Below are 16,950 nucleotides of genomic sequence, written 5' to 3'. Positions count from 1 at the left end.
ACACTTTGAGAAACTGATGAAATGATGAAAGCCCTGTTTCCATTAGTGAGATATTAACATATTAACCAATACGGTTGCTTACTCCCTGTTTTCTTGACCCGTCCTGGTCTTGAAATGTAAAGCCGAAGTGTTAATTTGTGGACGGGTCAGGGGTCAGTGCTGAAGAATCTACCGAGGCTCTGTTTGCCAGCGCACTGCTGTGCTGGATGAGAGCGCTGAACACTTGGTGGGAGTCTGCAGATAAACTCCAGCCTGGACCGGCAGATCCACCTCTACCTCTTTATTTCCCAGGACATCTGTGGCATTGCAACGCTGTATGGAGGTAAGGTGGAGTTCCTTTTTTCTTTTTTTTCTTTTTTTTTTTAAAGTGGTTTTCACTCATTTTCGTTTTAATTTCTGGTTTTTTCAGAGTTTAGTCTTGGTTCCTGTTCAGACAACAGGCTAAAGTGGCCTAACTGATTTTTTTGGGGGGGGTCAAGTGACCAGGTCAGACTTCTTCAGGAGTGAACACTCAAATGTGGCCCAGATCACATTTTTTTTTTTTTTATCAGATCTGGGCCGCTTTCCATATGTGGTCCTGAATCAGGTCCAGGTCTGATACTTTTACGTGAACCTACGTCGACATTTGTCACTGTTTATCCCTGCCATAGTTCCAATCCATTGTCCTCTTTGTTATTGTTCTTCTGTGCATGTGGGTCAGATCTGAACCCCAAACAGTTCACACTGGAATCTTATATACAGGACTGTCTCAGAAAATTAGAATATTGTGATAAAGTTCTGTATTTTCTGTAATGTATTAAAAAACAAAAATGTCATACATTCTGGATTCATTACAAATCAACTGAAATATTGCAAGCCTTTTATTATTTTAATATTGCTGATTACGGTTTACAGTTTAAGATTAAGATTCCCAGAATATTCTAATTTTTTTAGTTTTCTTAAGCTGTAAGCCATGATCAGTAATATTAAAATAATAAAAGGCTTGCAATATTTCAGTTGATTTGTAATGAATCCAGAATGTATGACATTTTTGTTTTTGTAATTGCATTACATAAAATCACAATATTCAAATTTTCTGAGACAGTCCTGTAGTTTGCATTTTAACAGGTGATGTGAATAGCCAAACAAAAAAATTGAGGATCTGAGGAAAATATCCCAATTGAGCAAATTGACTTGGAGTGTGAACAGGGCATTAGAAACTAAAATATTTATTGCTTCATAAGCTGACTTCTAAAGATTGTAAGAACTAATACACAGCACTTCCTAATTGCTTTTTAAAATCTGCATCAATCGTGTTTCTGAAATGCCTTGTATGGACACAGATGCTGCTGGTCCCACCTCTGGTCTTCCTGCTGGTTTTAACGGCGAGTCCGGCTCTCAAAGCAGGAAAATGTCCCCGAGAGTGCGTCTGTGACGATGGCACACTTACTGTGGTCTGTGTTGGTAAAAACCTAACGGAGGTTCCCCCCAGTGTGGATGAGGTGAGGAATACAAACGTGCTTTTAACTAAGCTATGAACTCAGTTGGGTCATTTTAAATGTTCATTTAGATCTTGTGATGAAGTGAAATGTGTTTGTTGTGCAAGCCGTCATCATTTCTAATGTGTTTTCTTCCACAAATATGTGATCGGTTCCCTTCCAGATTACTGTGAAACTGGACCTGAGGAATAATAACCTCAATATGATACCCAGGGGGGCCTTTACGCACACGCCATACCTCACCCACCTCAGTCTGCAGCGCTGCAACATCCACAAGGTAAAGGAGGGCACCTTCCGCGGCCTCGGACGCCTGGTCCACCTGAACCTGGCTCACAACAAAATCGACGTCCTTTACCAGGTAAGATTGAAAAAAGCACACTGTTCTCTCTGCTTGACTCAGGAGTGGAGATGATGGTTTCTATCGTTACTGCTGCAGGAGTCCTTCGATGGCCTCTCATCCTTGAAGGAGCTGCATCTGGACCATAATCGCATCGAGGAGATCCGGCCTGGAGCCTTCGGGCAGCTCGGCTTCCTCAGCGTGCTGGTCCTCACCCACAACCAGCTGGTTTACATCCCCAACATGGCCTTCCAGGTACTCAGAAATCTGCACACCAGACTGACGTAAACCGAAGAAGCTGCAGCACAAACATGACATGCAGACGGTCTCACTCCTCCTCCAGGGTCTGCAAAACATCAAGTGGCTCCGTCTGAGCCACAACTCCCTGAACAACCTGGCACCTGAAGCCTTCGCTGGACTGTTCACTCTCAGTCGCCTCAGCCTGGATCACAACGAGCTGCAGTTCTTCCCAACGCAGACTATGACGAGGTGAGACAACCATGTGTTACTTGGGACAAGATGCAAATATAAATGTAATATTCTACACAAAATAAGAGCTTTTGATTTACCACAACCCACCATGTGTGGCTTATTTATATCTGAGATAGAAATAGGCTGAAACATGGGGTCCTCTGTGGAAGTGTATGGAGTGATGAGCAATGGATCCAGTATCGGTGTCTTATCTGCAGAGGTGTCAAAAGTATTCACATTCATTACTCAGGTAGAAGTATAGATACTAGAGTTTAAAAATACTCCTGTAGAAGTTGAAGTATCAACTCAAGTTTTTTACTCAAGTAAAAGTATAAAAGTACTGGTTTCAAAACTACTTAAAGTATAAAAGTAAAAGTAATGTAAGGGGGAAAAAAGCCATTAAGGACAAAAGCCATTGATGAATGCATCTTATTATAATGCAAATATATTAAAGAACCATATATGTGTACTATTGAGCATTAACATGTGTTTCAGAGAGCAGGAGATATGATGACTAGTTGCCTATAAGTATTGTAATGGTGTAAAAAGTCAAACTTCAGAGGCATGTTATCATTTATCCTAACCTTTATTGGAATGTACATCCAAGTTTAGTTGCAGGAATCTGAGGGAACGGATGTAAGAACAAAACTGGACAAGAACATCTGAAACAACCACAACCAAATTCACTCTATCCGGATGGAGCAATTTCAAATCAAATCAAAATCAAATCAAATCAAATCAAACTTTATTTATAAAGCACCTTTCATACAAAAAAAATGTAACACAAAGTGCTTTCCATAAAAAATAAACATAAAATGTATTAATGCTCCCCCCCGCCCTCCCCCTCCCCCCTCCCCGCACACACACAGACAGACACACACAGACACACGGTGCAGACATGGCTAGGCACAGAGGATCCAGGTGAGGAAACGGTAACGGGGAGCCGTCCACGCCAGGAGGTCCCATAGCCCGCAGCTACAAGGGGGGGGGGGGGGGGGGCCCACAGAGACCATCCCGGCCCGGATGGATAGAGGAGTCCACACCACAGCGGTGAAGCCGTGGTGCAGAGCTCCACAACCATCCAGGCCAGAACCACCCTCAGGACGACCCCCTGCAGGCCAGAGTCACTCCCAGCATGGAGGCTCCCCATGAGGAAAACACTGGAGCTAAAAGCTAAGAAAGCAGGATAAAATACACTAAAAGAGTTTTAAAAAGTATAACATAACATAAAATCCTAAAAGTATGTCTAAAAAGCAAGACATTAAAAACTAAAGGAATAAGACAGTAAAATGTATAAAATAGACCATAAATAATGACTAAAATATTTAGATAAAACATTAAGATAAAACAATGAAAATAAAATATGATAAAAAAGGATAAACTAAATATAAAACAGAGCAGTAAGATCCAATAAAAATAAGGGTGAGCATAAGAAATTTAAAATAGTTAAATGAGTCAGTTAAAAGCCTGATTAAAGAGATGGGTCTTGAGCCTCTTTTTAAAAACATCAACAGTCTCTGCGGCCCTGAGGTTCTCCGGGAGGCTGTTCCACAATCCAATTTCTAGACCAATTTAACTGGATAGTTTTTTTTTAAAGGCCGAAATGAAATAGAGTAACGAGGCTGTTTTTAAAATGTAAGGAGTAAAAAGTACAGATAATTGCGTGAAAATGTAAGGAGTAAAAGTAAAAAATAATTACTCCAGTGAAGTATAGATAACCAAAATTTCTACGGTACTTAAGTAAGGTAACGAAGTATTTGTACTTCGTTACTTGACACCTCTGCTTATCTGGATCCAACAGCCCAATAAAAATGACGAGTATCAGAACCGTGGAGGAAATAAGATCGTAGGAATTATAGTAATAAAGGTTGGTGAGAATGAAGAAAGTCTGATGCATGAGCTTTTCCTTTTTTATTTTCTCCTACATGTAAAGACTTCCTGCAGTCACGCGCCTGGACCTGAGCTACAACCCCATGAGCTACCTCGGGGAGGAATCTGTGTCCATGGCGAAGCTCACACACCTCCACCTCAACCACATGTCCCTGCAGGACCTATCAGACCGGGCCTTCTCCGGGGCCCCCTTCCTCTCCCACGTGGACCTCAGCTACAATCAGCTCCGCTGCCTGGAGCCCCTCCGGGGTCCTGAACAGTTGTCCGTCCTCAACCTGACCGGTAAAACTCTCTGCTCTGACACGTAGACTTAACACAGGCTTTGGCAAACAGGGTTAAAGGTTTGTGTCTCACTGTCACATGAAAATGTGCTCTAGAAAGCTATTTCTAGCCTTGTTTCAGCATACTGGGCAGACTCATCCTCTTCATTCAGCAGATACTGTAGTTCAGCAGTCATTTCTCTTCAAGGCAACCCCCTCTACTGCAACTGCTACATGCGGCCGCTGAGGGAGTGGGCGACAGCCGGAGGCGTGAAGCTGCTGGGAGCGTGTGCTGGACCGGCGCACCTCTCTGATGAGCCGCTACAGGCGGTGACGTCCTCGGATCTGCGCTGCCGCAGCAGGGGAGAGGCCCTGGAGGTGGAGGAGGAGCAGGAGGAGAAAGAAAACATCACAGCCACGGCCAAGCCCAAGCAGACAGCCAGGTGTCCACTCAACTGTCAGTGTGATGTGAGTACTTGTGATGTTAGGCACTTTATTTTACATTTGCTGTGTGAATTATAAGCACAACTACAAATGTAAAGTTGGAAATCCACAAAAAATCAGGGCACTTTTATACACAGAAAAAGCTGATCAATTCAGTTTGACCAAGCACTCGGCGACAGTAGGCAGAGAAATATGGAAAGAAAATCGACTCAAAACATTTGTGTGTGCGTAATAGACTTGTAGTCAAGACCGCCTAAACGAGACCAAGTCACTACCAAGACCAGAGAGTATCAAGACCAAGACAAGACCAAGACTTTACATCACTGAAATGGCATAGACCCAATGCTTAATCAATCACAACGATATGCAAATATTAATTAAAGGCCAATGATGCCATATATTTATTCAAACAAGGCCGTTATAAACACAATACTGTAATTAAATACAGATACATGCAGATGCACCAAAACATTGAATCAAATGTAAAATACAAATAGTTTACAAAACTGTCCATTAACAAGAGGAAGAACCGGTGATCACAAGATTCTGTCACCCTGGTGTGTACAATGACAAATCAATTATCCAAGTCCGAGACACGAGACCAAGGCAAGACCAAGACCCGAAAACGTGGTCTTGAGACCGGTCTTGGTCTCAAGTCTCCAGAACTTCTAGTCTAGCGCGTAGTACTTGACTTGTTTTATTATTAGATTTGTGCAACTAGGATGAAAATTCAGAGGACCCAGCTTTCCACCAGTACTTAAATGCACCATGTACGGACAAATCTGTGAGACTTCTCAGGCATGAAGAGTGTCAAAACCATTTGTGTGTATCCAGTACTCGAGTTGTAAAAAAAAATCAGGGGGGATGGTGGATTTTATCATATGGGGACAGATAATTTGTGCTGATTACAAATAATATAATATATTACAAATAATAGCAGTGACCAAAACACCTGCAGAAATACTGCAGGAATGACATAGCAGCAGTTAAATGCAGCCTTCTGTAAGCTTTAAATATCCACTGGGCTTACATCAAATACATCAAAACACAACAATAAAAAACAGTTTTCTGAACTTATCAATATGACTCTGTCCTTCACAGGATAAGTAAAATGGATCACTGCAAAAACTCAAAATCTTAACTAGAATATTTGTTCTATTTCTAGTTAAAATGTTTAATTTTAGTAAAAAAAAAAATCTCATTACACTTAAAACAAGACTCATCACTAGAAAAGATTTTTTTGCTTGTAATGAGAAGATAGATCTTGTCCCACTTGCAGATTTTCCTACTTATTTCAAGTGAAAATTTGAACCTTGAAACAGGTGAAAATTGTCAAATAAGTTATTTTTCTGATGTTATTTTTCTGGTGATGATTCTAAATGTTGAAATAGCAGTAAAACCACATTCATTGATGAAATGACATAAGGGATGGAAAGGGGGGATGGCAGTTTTACAGGGGGGATGATTTGGACCGTTTTTATTTCAGGAGGGGATGCCATCCCCCTCATCCCCCCTCAACTCCAGTTCTGTGCGTATCTATAGTTTTGTGCGTGTGTATCAGGCGATTCAAGCATGTGTATTTAATGATTTCTGTGTGTAGGAGGCTTTTTCAATTCGTAATGATTGTTTTGTGTGTAACTTCGAGCAAGTTACACACACAAATCTAATAATACGCACACACAAATGTTTTGAGTTGATTTTCTCTCCATAGAGAAAACTCTGTTTAAACAGACTGAGAAACCTTTCAAGAAGTTTGTTTTGACTAGTTGAGGTAGCAGAAGGTAGAGATAAGGAAAGAGAAAACAAATTCAACAATGCATCTGGAGGTGTTCTTCTATTGAGGTTGTTGTGCCACACGTAGGGGGCGCTGTTCCAGTTATCAAGAGCTATTAATAATTTTATTCAACAATTATTAATCCATCTTTAAATGCCGCAGCCATCTTTGCCAGCCACGTGCAGCCAGTCGTTTTGAGACAAAGATGATCGGAAGATTTGTACCACGTGTTTATCATTTTTGATTTATTTTTCTTTGTGCAGTTAACGTTTTATTCTTGTTTCTTTTCTTTATGGTTAGTGTTTTATGTTTTTAATGTAGTTTGCCATCAGGATTTATTCAATGGTGTCGCTTTTCCACCTGCTTGACACCTGGATGTAAATACATTCTGATTGATTTTAATGAGAGAAGTCGTTTGTGTTGTTTTACACATATTTTGTCACAATGGCTTGTTTGACAGAGCTAGTGCCGAACTCTTTAAGAGGCTTCAACATTATCCTGCAGAAATAACAGCCCTTTACTGTTACTCTGCAGAATAACCCCTATGATTTCTGCTGTTAAAGTTATCATTTTTCCTGGTTAAGCCCAGGTGGTGCCCTGAGGATTCATTTATTTTGATAATTCAATTTGATAAATAGTCTACTTTATTGTTACGTGCCAGACTGAAGATTGAATCAGCTTTAAGGTGGAGTCTCACACATTCACAAAATGTTCAATAAGACATTCATAAGAGTCCAGAGTTCACATGACCACATGACGGCGGCACAACAAGGTGCACTGTGAATATATATTTTCTGATCTGACCCCCAGACTGAAGCACATCACGCCACATGTGAGGGTCGGGGCCTGTCCAAAGTCCCGCGAGGCTTCCCTGCCACGACCCAGCTGCTGGACCTCCGGGGGAACCACTTCCATCACATCCCGGCCAGGAGCTTCCCGGGCAGCAGCCACGTTCTCTCTCTCCACCTGGAATTCTGCAGAATCCATGATATTGAAGGCAATGCCTTCCAGGCGATGAAAAATCTGCTTTATTTGTACCTTTCTGACAATGACCTCTCTTCTTTGGGTCCTAAAATCTTTGCTGGAATACCAAAGCTCACTTACCTCCACCTGGAGGGGAACCAGGTCAAGCAGTTCCCTGCAGCAGGTCAGTGGCTGCTCATGGAGGCTTAGATTGATGTTGTTTCTTTGAGGACATTTTACATTTCTTTTGTCTTCCCCGCAGCTCTGTCCCTCTTGCCGAATTTGTTTGTGTTACATCTGGAGCGTAATGCCATCTCCAAACTTGAGCCCACTGGTCTGCTGTCTTCAGTAACGCCCACACTTAGGGAGCTGTACTTGAGCAACAACACCATTACCGGTATTGCCAGCGGTGCTCTCAGCTCCGCCCTCATCGGAACGCTCCACCTGGATTCAAACCGGCTGACGGAGGTGCCGACACATGCGCTACCCGACGCCCCGAATCTGGAGGAGCTCAACTTGTCTCACAACTCAATCCCAGTCGTTGGACCGAAGGCTTTCCTGCCTGTATCCCGAAGTCTGAACAGGCTTTACATGGATCGGACGGGAATGGAAAAGGTACAAAAACCCTTCTTAGATTAGCATTAACATCCTATTCTAAGTGTTCTTACCAAAGTACGTCTTATTCTGTTCACTTGGCTTTGTGAAGAAGTTACTAAACAAACTCTCAAAAGCACATATGTTTGCGTTTACTCTCACTGCAAGATAATCCATATTCAAGTAAAGGAGTAGGATGGATGTGGCGCACATCTCCTACAAATATCACTATATATGTTAAAAGAGACGTACTATAACAGTTTTTGTTGACACAACTTCCTGAGGACTTATTGAAAGGTTTGGGACATGTTTTGGTCAGGATACCAACGATGTCTTAAGATCCAGTTTAAGGGGGTGGAGTCAGAAACCTGAAAGGGGCGCGCCCAGTACTGGAGTTGAGGGGGGATGCCATGAAATAAAAACGGTCAAAATCATCCCCCCTGTAAAACTGCCATCCCCGCTTTCCATCCCTTATGTCATTTCATCAATGAATGTGGTTTTACTGCTATTTCAACATTTAGAGTCATCACCAGAAAAATAACACCAGAAAAATAACTTATTTGACAATTTTCACCTGTTTCAAGTACATTTTCACTTGAAATAAGTAGAAAAATCTGCCAGTGGGACAAGATTTATCTTCTCATTACAAGCAAAAAAATCTTGTTCCACTGGCAGATTTTTCTACTTATTTTAAATGAAAATCTACTTGAAACAGGTGAAAATTGTTGTTTTTTCCAGTGATGAGTCTTGTTTTAAGTGTAATGAGATTTTTTTTACTAAAATGAGGCATTTTAACAAGAAATAAGACAAATATTCTTGTTAAGATTTAAAGTTTTTGCAGTGATCCGTGTTACTTATCCTGTGAAGGACAGAGTCATATTGATAAGTTCAGAAAACTGTTTTTTATTGTTGTGTTTTGATGTATTTGATGTAAGCCCAGTGGATATTTAAAGCTTACAGAAGGCTGCATTTAACTGCTGCTATGTCATTCCTGCAGTATTTCTGCAGGTGTTTTGGTCACTGCTATTATTTGTAATATATTATATTATTTGTAATCAGCACAAATTATCTGTCCCCATATGATAAAATCCACCATCCCCCCTGATTTTTTTTTTTTTTTAACAACTCGAGTACTGGGCGTGCCCCTTTCAAGACTGGTGATTCAGATTTATGCACCTCACTTCAGAGGTATCAGCAAACGCAGCGTGTTGAGAGGCTGGGTTAAACTAAATGGAGAGGCTGGGTCATTTTCCTCTGATCTGACTCTGCGATGTCACCCCGTCCAACAGATCTGAATGTCTCACTGACTGAGACATATGTAAACCAAGACCCTCCACAAATAAAGTGACACAGCCATGCTGTACTAGAGTTCTTATAAACATCTTGCTTCTCCTCAGGATTTGAATATTCAGTCTGGATGTGACTGCTTGTGAAGTCAAGCGTGGAGTAAAATACAGGACTGTCTCAGAAAATTAGAATATTGTGATTAAGTTCTTTATTTTCTGTAATGCAATTTAAAAAAAAAAAAAAAAAAAAAAAATGTCATACATTCTGGATTCATTACAAATCAACTGAAATATTGCAAGCCTTTTATTATTTTAATATTGCTGATTATAGCTTACAGTTTAAGATTAAGATTCCCAGAATATTCAATTTTTTTTAGATAGGATATTTGAGTTTTCTTAGGCTGTAAGCCATGATCAGCAATATTAAAATAATAAAAGGCTTGCAATATTTCAGTTGATTTGTAATGAATCCAGAATGTATGACGTTTTTGTAATTGCATTACAGAAAATCACAGTATTCTAATTTTCTGAGACAGTCCTGTAAGTCTGCTCTGTTTTTGTTACCGCACCTCTGTCCAGATGTCCAAGGATGCTCTCGTGGGCCTGGGCCCGGCACTGAGGGTTCTGACCCTGAGAGGGAACCAGCTGAAGCAGCTTCCTGACCTCAGCCCGCTCACGGGTGTAGAGGCGGTGGACCTGCGGGACAACCCGCTGCTGTGTGACTGCACCCTGCTGCCCTTACGCAGGTCACTGCTTTTACTTTCTAAAGATGATGTCAACTTATATCAGTGTATTCATATTATCAGCCATAATTATTTCACCGGCTGGTCTCTGTCTGTGTTTGTGTCGTCTGCTTAGGTGGATGGAGAAAGCGAAGTTTGAGGTCACGGCAGCCTGTGGTCACCCTCCCGATCTCAGGGGTCAGCAGGTCAGGGACGTTCACGTGTTCAAGTCCTGCCCAGAAAACATTGCTCCTCCGGTTAAGAAGACTAACGTACACGCCCAACCTCCGAAAATAAAGAAATCTAAACTGAACTCCTTGAAGTCAACAAGTGTCAAAACTAGAAAGCCAAAGTTGGTTAAAGCATCTAAAAAGCAGCCTCGGAGAAAGCCCGGGACGCCAAAAATGGCCAAGAACAAGAAGATTTATTGAAGAGATAACAAAGTTAGTGTTGTCATCAGAGTGATGGGCTCGATCTTTCTGATTGAAACCTTGGACGTTTTTTTCCCCTTATGCTGTTTAATAAAAGTTCTCAAGACTACAACTCTGCGTTTGGAGTCACTTTATTTAAGCATAATGGATGTGTCGGCACAAAAAGGGAAAGAAAATTCATTAAAAAAGCTGGAGTATGACTGATCAGCTCATGTCTTTACAACTGTGCTGATGATGTCGCATGCAGCGCTGGCAGGTAAAACAGGTGAACCCTCTCAGTAGATATCCTGGCCAACGGTTCAGTGTCCAGATGTAGAGATGCTCCTTTCCAGTAACATCTCCAGCACTGCACCATCGAGCTCTGCAGTCCCTCCTCCTCTTAGTGTTGCTGCTGTTTACAGTCAGTCCAGTCAGTCTGACAGCTAGGGCTGTAACCCATCAGTCTGCACCAATACAGTCCAAAATCATGTAGTCTGATCAATGAAAACATCAGGCATGAATTAACATAATCTTCATCAATACATATTATCAAGTAGCATTTTATAGTCTATCTTTGTTGAAATAAAATTGCTTTTCATTTAAATAATTATTTGAACTCAAAAATAATGATGTCATATTGTATTTTGTTACTCATTAGGATTTGATAGGAATGGAGGGGATTGTGTTCAATGAATATATGATATTTTTATCACATCAGTCGCTAGTTCCTCTTTTGAATTTATTCAAAATTGTATTGTGCCAGGCCTCGTAGTGGCCAAACATTTTGTTATCCAGTACATTGATGCAATGTTGTTTCATGGTAAAACTTGTGATTTACACCCTTACTGCAAGCCATAAAGGTTGTTTATAAAAGATGGACGGGTTACTTACATTCACCTGTCTGTGCTCTGTCCGTCATTAGTGATGCTAATAATTATAATTAATACTGAGTGTACAAAATCTAGTCTGAGAACACACTTACAGAATCACCCAGTTTGTAGTTTATTACTTCAGGATCTTGCAATGACTTTAGGAAGTATTAATGGGATGACTTGGCTGTGCGTCATCCTGATTGATCTAATGAATCTTGGGATAAGAAATGCTGATTGTGTCATGGTATGTTAAATTCAGTCTACTCCAGAATGTCCTGCAGGTTATCTGTAGTTAGGGTTGCCACCCGTCCCTTGAAATACAGAATTGTTCCGTAATCGGGAATTAAAAGTTGCGTTCCGTATTGAACCAATGCAGACACATATTATGCTCTTATTTATTTGTCATAATATCCAGGTGAAGGTCGGAAAATTTGAATATATTGCAAAACTTCATTCGTAGTAAATTCAACTTAAGGTGAAACAAATATATTATTTCCCACTACATACAAAGTGAGATATTTCAAGCCTTTATTTGTTATAATTTTGGTGATTATGGCTCACAGTTTATGAAAACTCAAAATAAAAAATCTCAAAAAATTAGAATATATTATGAAATCAATAAACAATTCAATCATCAAAATTATAACAAATAAATGCTTAACATATCTTGCTTTGCCTGTAATGAGACTATGTGATATACATGTATTAGTTTCACCTTTTAAGTTGAATTATTGAAATAAATTAACTTTTACACCATATTCTTCACCTGTAGGCTATATTATACATCTTGGCTGATGTGGACATACATAGGAGGCTATTTCAGTTGCTTTAAGGTTGGCTGTCTGTACAGTCATGCAAGTTCAATGCTATTAAAGCACTTTAAAATTTAAATCAAAGCATTTTGTTTTTTGATATAAAATAAATACATTTTTATGTATTTTAGAAGTTTTGGGGATGTCCCTTTTTTGGTGCCTGAGCTGCAGAAATGGGGCGTCCCTTATTTTTATTTCAGTCTTCCTTCAGCATCAACAATAAGGTTTTCCTTTGGATTAAGAATGAGAGATGTGTCAACGGTTGCTCAGCGGTTCCATGGTGTAATGGTTAGCACTCTGGACTCTGAATCCAGCGATCCGAGTTCAAATCTCGGTGGAACCTGACTTTTGCCATTTATACTTTTTGAAAAATTCTGTCTACTTACGAAGAATAATAGAGTATACTGTACTTTTAAATTTTTAATGGCACATTGTATTCTTAGTAATGTATTAAAAAATAAAAAAAGTAGACGAGCGTGTGAATCAATACGCGCATGCGCAAACGGCCGCTTCCTCCGGCGAGGCGTCAAGTAGCTTCTTCTTCTCGCGGAACAAAATGGCGGCAGCGATGGATGTTGACACACCGAGCGGGGCGAATAGTGGCGCTAGCAAGAAGCGTTTCGAGGTCAAGAAGGTATGGTCGCATGAACTAAATACATGACAGTGTGACCAGACGTGTTGTAATGAATCAGCAGCTCTACATGTGATTTACAACACCTTTAGCATCAAGGATGGCACCACTAGCCGCCGGCAGCCTGTTAGCCCTTAGCTTCCCTCACCTGCATGAATGTGCACTTCTGCTGTAACCTCCACACTCCGAAACATTCACACCCACGCAATGTTTAGCCAGTAGTTCACTAGTTGAAGACCAAAAGCGTAATTAATGACAGCACATGAGTCTAGCTAGCTGTTAAAAGCTCTTGGTGTCCTGCTTCCTAAACCCTGATTTATGGTTCTGCGTTAAATCGACGGCGTACGGTGAGCGTCGCCGCGTACCCTACGCCGTAGTTTCTGCGTCGATGTAACGCGGAACCATAAATCAGCCTTCACTTGGTGCTCAGTCAGCTCACATCTCACACACATGATCCCAACTTAATCACTTATAAGCTGCTTTCTGTCACTAGTGCTTACTTTTAACTGCTGTCATACAGACTACAGCTCAAACAAACATGCCTGTGTAGTGGCCACTCACTAGGACACTGTAGTTTCAGTGGGTTCACAAGGATCTAGCCGTTATTAACGATCAAGTGATGACTTGTTCACTTCTTCAGCTCTTTTGTTTCCAAACTTCGACACCTGTCTCTTAGATTTAAGGAGTATCTACGGAAAGGAACTGGTTAAATCATACTTACATTATAAGTTTTCTTTCTGCGTAAGTTTGCTATCTGTATTTTAGATAGATTTATGTTTTGAGTTCTGATGGCATTGGTTTGTTAAAGATTACGTTGGATATTTCGTCTATCTATTTATATTTAAGGTAATATTGTTAATAATAGAGCTGAAAATGGGTAGAGAACATTTCAGAACATGTTATGGAAAACCAAGCTAAAGCTGGTGGTATATGGCTGCAGGTAGTAATGATTTATTTGCAAGATTTTATTCTTTATTTCATTCAAAAATAAAACTAACAATTCAATACAATACAAACACAAATGTTCCTGAATTGTGAATGAAAAGGGAGCAGAAAGAAGGAGAATCTTATCTAATCTGCCCCTTTTTCCCAAGAAACAAATTTACAAATAACATAAATTTAAAAAAACTACTAAGTAAATAAAATAAAATTACCACTGGCTATGGGTATTTCAATCAAACTTAACTAACATTTTTCATTCTATTTCCTTAACATGCAGGCTTTAATTGTTCTTTTGAATGTAATGTTTGATTTGGATTCTTTGTTTTCTTTATTCAGATTGTTCCATAAACTGATTCCTTTCACAGAAACACAACGTTCCATCAATTTAGTCCTGAATCTTGGAAGATTTGTATTTGTATTGCTTACTTTTGTAGCAGTCTACAGACAAGTGAGACTGGAGTATTAACTACAATGGTGGTGTCTCATCTGTGACTGCTCTCTCCTTGCAGTGGAATGCCGTGGCGCTGTGGGCCTGGGACATTGTGGTGGACAACTGTGCTATTTGTAGGAACCACATCATGGATCTCTGTGAGTCACTTGGATTCAGTTTTTTAACTGTTCTCTGATCTGTCAAGCAAGGAACAAGTCTTATGTCTGATGCATTTCTCCTTCCTCCATCAGGCATAGAATGCCAGGCCAACCAAGCATCTGCCACCTCTGAAGAGTGCACCGTAGCCTGGGGCGTCTGCAATGTGAGTCTCCAGATATACGACTCCAAACATGTCACTGATTCAACGATCATGATTTTATCTCAAATGGGAAGGTGGATTTTGTCTTAGAGGAAAATAATGTACCTAAACACTTACTATAAATTATCTGTATGGGGAAATTTCACAAAGATATTTACAAAGTGTAAAACTAAATTGTCAGTATAACAGCAACATTAAGACAGTTGAACATTTAACATCTTGTATTTGTCACCTCAGAGTTTATAGATCCTCTAATTTTCATAATGGGACCATGAAGAGATCCAGTTCAGCTCAGTAATTGTGTTTTTGACAGTGTAGTTTACTGTATTTGTTAAAGCAGTGAAAAGCATGATTTCACATTTGAGAAATTAATCTTTACAGCAGGTCTTAAATTTACCAAACCTTTACTTTTTTTACTCTGCTGCTAGCTGCAGGTTTAAAACATTCACTCTTTTACTTAAACTGCAGGTCAGAATGATGTGAATAAACTGGCAAGACAAAAAAAAAAAGGTCTGATCCACAGATTAGTCTGAATAAAACAAATGCCTGTTAATCTGATAACACACAATCCCTGTGTGTTTTTTTTTTTTTACTAACTGTCTAAGTGACTAAGTCAGTGTAGGAAGAGGAAAATGTAAGTGAGCCCTTCAAGTTCATTATAGCTGCTTGAAGCTTTTTAGGTGGAGACAGCTTGAAGAAAGGGCTCAGTAGTTCTGGGTCCGACCAGCCCAACACTCAGGATGTCTCTTATACCAGTCCTCTTTGCACAACTGCTTCAGCTTAGACATATTTGTAGGTTGTTTGGAGTGAAAGTCTCTCATAAGGTGATCCTCAACATCTCTGTGGGGTTAAAGACTTAGCAACTCTGGCCGGGAAAATGCTCTTCTTTTGAAGCCTTTCCATGGTGGAATTAAAATGATGTTTAATTTTGTTGTTTTGTTGCAGGATGAGATAGGATAACCCAGGCTATAAGTGGCATCTTGCCAGTTGTTTAAGCGTTTTTCTGTTGCTCATGGGCTCTTCATTACCGCACTGAGGAGTGTTTTAACTAAAGGGTCAACTTGGGTCAGAACTCACTTCTATTAAGACAAGCCAGGGTTTCCGTCTCCATTCATACAGTTTGTCAAACTATGACTGATAAATAACTAAACACAGTATCTCTTTCAAGCTTTATCCCGATAAACTGCCTTGTCTGAATATGTGAATATAATTTTATTGTTGAGCTTATTGGTCATTTTTGTTATTAACGAAGATGCAGTATTTAAACAGCACATCTTTCTTCCACCTGCCTTCGGGAATCTTTCTTAGGTATGACAGAAATCATCACATGCTTCTTGTGGACAGCAAACTTGGAATGTTTCAGTATTTTATCACTGATACTACAAAACCCTTAACTAACTAACTTATTTAAAGAAATTAACTATTAAATTAAAGTTGACATTAGTCTTTGGTACAACTTATTTTTTCGATTCCATTTTTTTTTTTAAATTGTGACGTAGAAAATCGGATCACGTTTTATGGCAAATTAATGCTAAACCCAGTCAATTCCGGGAATCCCGTTTTCTCAACATTGTAATTCAATAAAATTCGAATTCTTTCTACCATTGTTTCCTTTTTACATTGAACAAAGAGTACAGTCATTTTCTGCACCCAATAAACTTGTATGAAGAAACCACAGTGCAGAATCTGTTCAGATTTCCCTTTTACAACTTTTGAAGCGCATCACAAAACAGAGTATACAGATGAAAATTAAGTTTTTGGGAAAAATAAGTGGTTAAATTTATGTTCACAGTTGATCATTGTTTTTCTCTTCCACAGCACGCTTTCCACTTCCACTGTATTTCTCGTTGGCTGAAAACCAGACAAGTGTGTCCCCTGGACAACAGAGAGTGGGAGTTTCAGAAGTACGTGCCATCACATGCTGCCTCCGTGAGAAGTTGTAAATATTTGATTGTCAAATATTGTATTGTAAACTGACATATCCTCTCCGTCTTGTTTTCACAGATATGGACACTAACAGAGTTATTGACCTTTTTGGCTTCTGCACCTTCACTCACTGCTTTCTCTCCTTTAAAAAAACTGGTTATTTTTCATCTTTTTGTTATGTTGTACTTAAATAAACAGTAATGTCACAATCAGAATTTAGTTTGCTTGCATTGACAGTTTTTGGATTATTAAATAACTGGATTCAAATGAGGTGCTGATATATCTATATAGATATACACACACTTGGCAAACATGGTTTCAATACTTGGATTAACAAACACCGATGAACAAAAAGCTGAGTGTCCACGTTAACAGGAATGTGTCCGTGC

General features: G+C 39.7%; 2 protein-coding genes and 1 non-coding gene across 3 annotated transcripts; all 3 read left to right on the top strand.

The window, feature by feature from the left end:
* Window positions 1–24: 24 nt before the first annotated feature.
* Window positions 25–10,709, top strand: chadla (chondroadherin-like a). The gene is made up of 12 exons (XM_061711217.1): window positions 25–45; window positions 241–322; window positions 1,258–1,481; window positions 1,642–1,836; window positions 1,915–2,070; window positions 2,159–2,304; window positions 4,220–4,458; window positions 4,645–4,904; window positions 7,465–7,801; window positions 7,880–8,232; window positions 10,077–10,243; window positions 10,356–10,709. The coding sequence occupies exons 1-12, from the start codon at window positions 25–27 to the stop codon at window positions 10,648–10,650; spliced, it is 2,475 nt and encodes an 824-aa protein (XP_061567201.1). The 3' UTR covers window positions 10,651–10,709.
* A 1,875-nt stretch (window positions 10,710–12,584) lies between these two features.
* Window positions 12,585–12,656, top strand: trnaq-cug (transfer RNA glutamine (anticodon CUG)). The gene has a single exon. It is a non-coding gene; the product is annotated as a tRNA-Gln (tRNA).
* A 174-nt stretch (window positions 12,657–12,830) lies between these two features.
* rbx1 (ring-box 1, E3 ubiquitin protein ligase) lies at window positions 12,831–16,776 on the top strand. The gene is made up of 5 exons (XM_061711576.1): window positions 12,831–12,947; window positions 14,396–14,474; window positions 14,568–14,638; window positions 16,454–16,539; window positions 16,640–16,776. The coding sequence occupies exons 1-5, from the start codon at window positions 12,870–12,872 to the stop codon at window positions 16,650–16,652; spliced, it is 327 nt and encodes a 108-aa protein (XP_061567560.1). The 5' UTR covers window positions 12,831–12,869; the 3' UTR covers window positions 16,653–16,776.
* The last annotated feature ends 174 nt before the right edge of the window (window positions 16,777–16,950 follow it).

This window comes from Cololabis saira, chromosome 21 (genome assembly GCF_033807715.1).
Source record: "Cololabis saira isolate AMF1-May2022 chromosome 21, fColSai1.1, whole genome shotgun sequence".
NCBI classification, from domain to species: domain Eukaryota; kingdom Metazoa; phylum Chordata; class Actinopteri; order Beloniformes; family Belonidae; genus Cololabis; species Cololabis saira.
Note: the sequence above shows the minus strand (reverse complement) of the source record. Positions and strands in the feature narration are given on the sequence as shown.